Raw genomic sequence first — 2,041 nt, 5'->3', positions numbered from 1 at the left:
CCTAACCATCAGGGTACAAATTACATATTTATTATTTTGCTGAAGATTCTGTTATTATTTCATTATTTTCGACATGGTTTGAAATGAGTTTTTTTGCAATATCTTCCTGCAGAACTTTTCCGACGTGGATTCTCTGAGCAGAGATTCCAGCCCTCGGTCAACTCTCCCCGTTATGTCATCAACACCACCCCTCTCTTCGAAATTGCTTCCTACAACTGCACCTCCCACTTTCACCTCTGCAGCAGTGACAGCAGCAGCATCTGCTAACGCTCCGAGATTGGTAACCACGGTGACAGCAGCAGCAGCAGCAGCAACAACAACAACAGCAGCAACAACAGATGAAGCACCGGTGTCAGCCAATGCTGACACAACCACCAATTCAATAGAAACAACACCACCACCACCATCTGACACAGAAACTACAACAGTAAGAAGAACCATTTTAGAAGTAGCATCAGATTCTACATCAACTAGTTTAACCTCCTCTTCTACTCCTACAACCATTACTACTACTACTTCTACTGCAACAACTACTATAACAACTATTACTACTACTACTACTACTACAGCATTAATAGCAGTAACAACAGCTGGTACCTCTTCAGCAGCTGATACTTCTTCAACAGCTGATACTTCTTCAACAGCCTGTACCTCTTCAACAGCCTGTACCTCTTCAACAGCCTGTACCTCTTCAACAGGTGGTACCTCTTCAACAGGTGGTACCTCTTCAACAGGTGGTACCTCTTCAACAGGTGGTACCTCTTCAACAGGTGGTACCTCTTCAACAGGTGGTACCTCTTCAACAGGTGGTACCTCTTCAACAGGTGGTACCTCTTCAACAGCTTGTACCTCTTCAACAGCTTGTACCTCTTCAACAGCTTGTACCTCTTCAACAGCCTGTACCTCTTCAACAGCCTGTACCTCTTCAACAGCCTGTACCTCTTCAACAGCCGGTACCTCTTCAACAGCCGGTACCTCTTCAACAGCCGGTACCTCTTCAACAGCTTGTTCTTCTACCCTCAACTCTTGTGCCACTACTAACATCATTTCCGATGCTAACATTAGTAGTTCAACTACAATCATTGACTCTGGTCTCCCTACGGACACTCTAACAGGATCTAACACTCTTAACACATCGGGGTCGGATCTCTCAGATTCTCCTCTGCCAGGTAATCAAGTATGTATCGATTGCTTAACGCTAGTCCAACCATTATCAAAACTCCCTTCTCATCTTGCCTCACCCTTTCTTCTGGCCTTCCTGGTCTTCCTCATACATCCTTGCTGTCTACTGTCCCCTACTTTTGAACTGCTTATACTTAATGTCTCCCTCTCCGTCTGTTGCCTGCAAAAATTGCTTGCCTATCTCCCGTCCTGCCCATTGCCTGTCTGTTTGTCTCTGTTTGTCTGTCTGTTCGTCTCTGTTTGTCTGTCTCCTTTCCATTGCTTCTCTCTCCATGTCCACCACCACTCTTTCCTTTTCACTGCCTTGCTTTCTCTTCTCTTCCCACTGCCCCTGACCATGGTTCTCTTCTCCGCCCTCTCTCTCTCTCTCTCTCTCTTTCTCTCTCTCTCTCTACTGCCAGTCTCTCTCTTTTATACTCTCTGATCCTCGACCTGAAGCATCTTGTAGCTTCTCTTCCCTATTGCTTCTGAAATATAAATGGCTCCATGGTTAAGAAGTTTGTTTCCCAATCAGATGGTTTTGGATTCAGTTCCTCTCTGTGGCATTTTGTGCAAGTGTTTTCTTTTACAGCCCCTGGCTGACCATAACTTTGTGAGTGCTTTGGTAGAGGGAAAACCAAAAGAAGCTTTTATATATATAAGTAGAGAGTAATGTAAAAACATTACAAATGATTTATAAAAATAATTAAGATTATTTATGAATATATCAATGGCCAAACATGCTATCATAAAATATGAAAAAGAAAAATGTTTATAATTATGAACAAGTCACAATCATATATATATATATATATATGTAAATATATAAAATCCTCTTGAGTTTGGTTAAATCCAATACCCTCCTCAACCCTATATATAT

The 2,041-nt window shown here is 42.4% G+C and overlaps 1 protein-coding gene across 5 annotated transcripts in view; it reads left to right on the top strand.

Annotated features, from left to right (window-relative positions):
* LOC106884027 (nischarin) overlaps positions 1-2,041 on the top strand; it is a 71,565-nt gene that overhangs the window by 50,335 nt on the left and 19,189 nt on the right. For 2 of the 5 annotated variants that reach the window (XM_014935231.2, XM_014935210.2), the window contains exon 14: positions 113-1,177. In XM_014935231.2, coding sequence (XP_014790717.1) covers positions 113-1,177 — 1,065 coding nt within the window. The remainder of the gene's footprint in view (positions 1-112; positions 1,178-2,041) is intronic. The other 3 variants (XM_014935250.2, XM_014935241.2, XM_014935220.2) reach the window with 2 other exon arrangements.

The sequence above is a fragment of the Octopus bimaculoides genome, chromosome 3 (assembly GCF_001194135.2).
Source record: "Octopus bimaculoides isolate UCB-OBI-ISO-001 chromosome 3, ASM119413v2, whole genome shotgun sequence".
Lineage (NCBI taxonomy): Eukaryota > Metazoa > Mollusca > Cephalopoda > Octopoda > Octopodidae > Octopus > Octopus bimaculoides.
The sequence above is the reverse complement of the archived record's forward strand: the minus strand, read 5'-3'. Positions and strand labels throughout refer to the sequence as shown.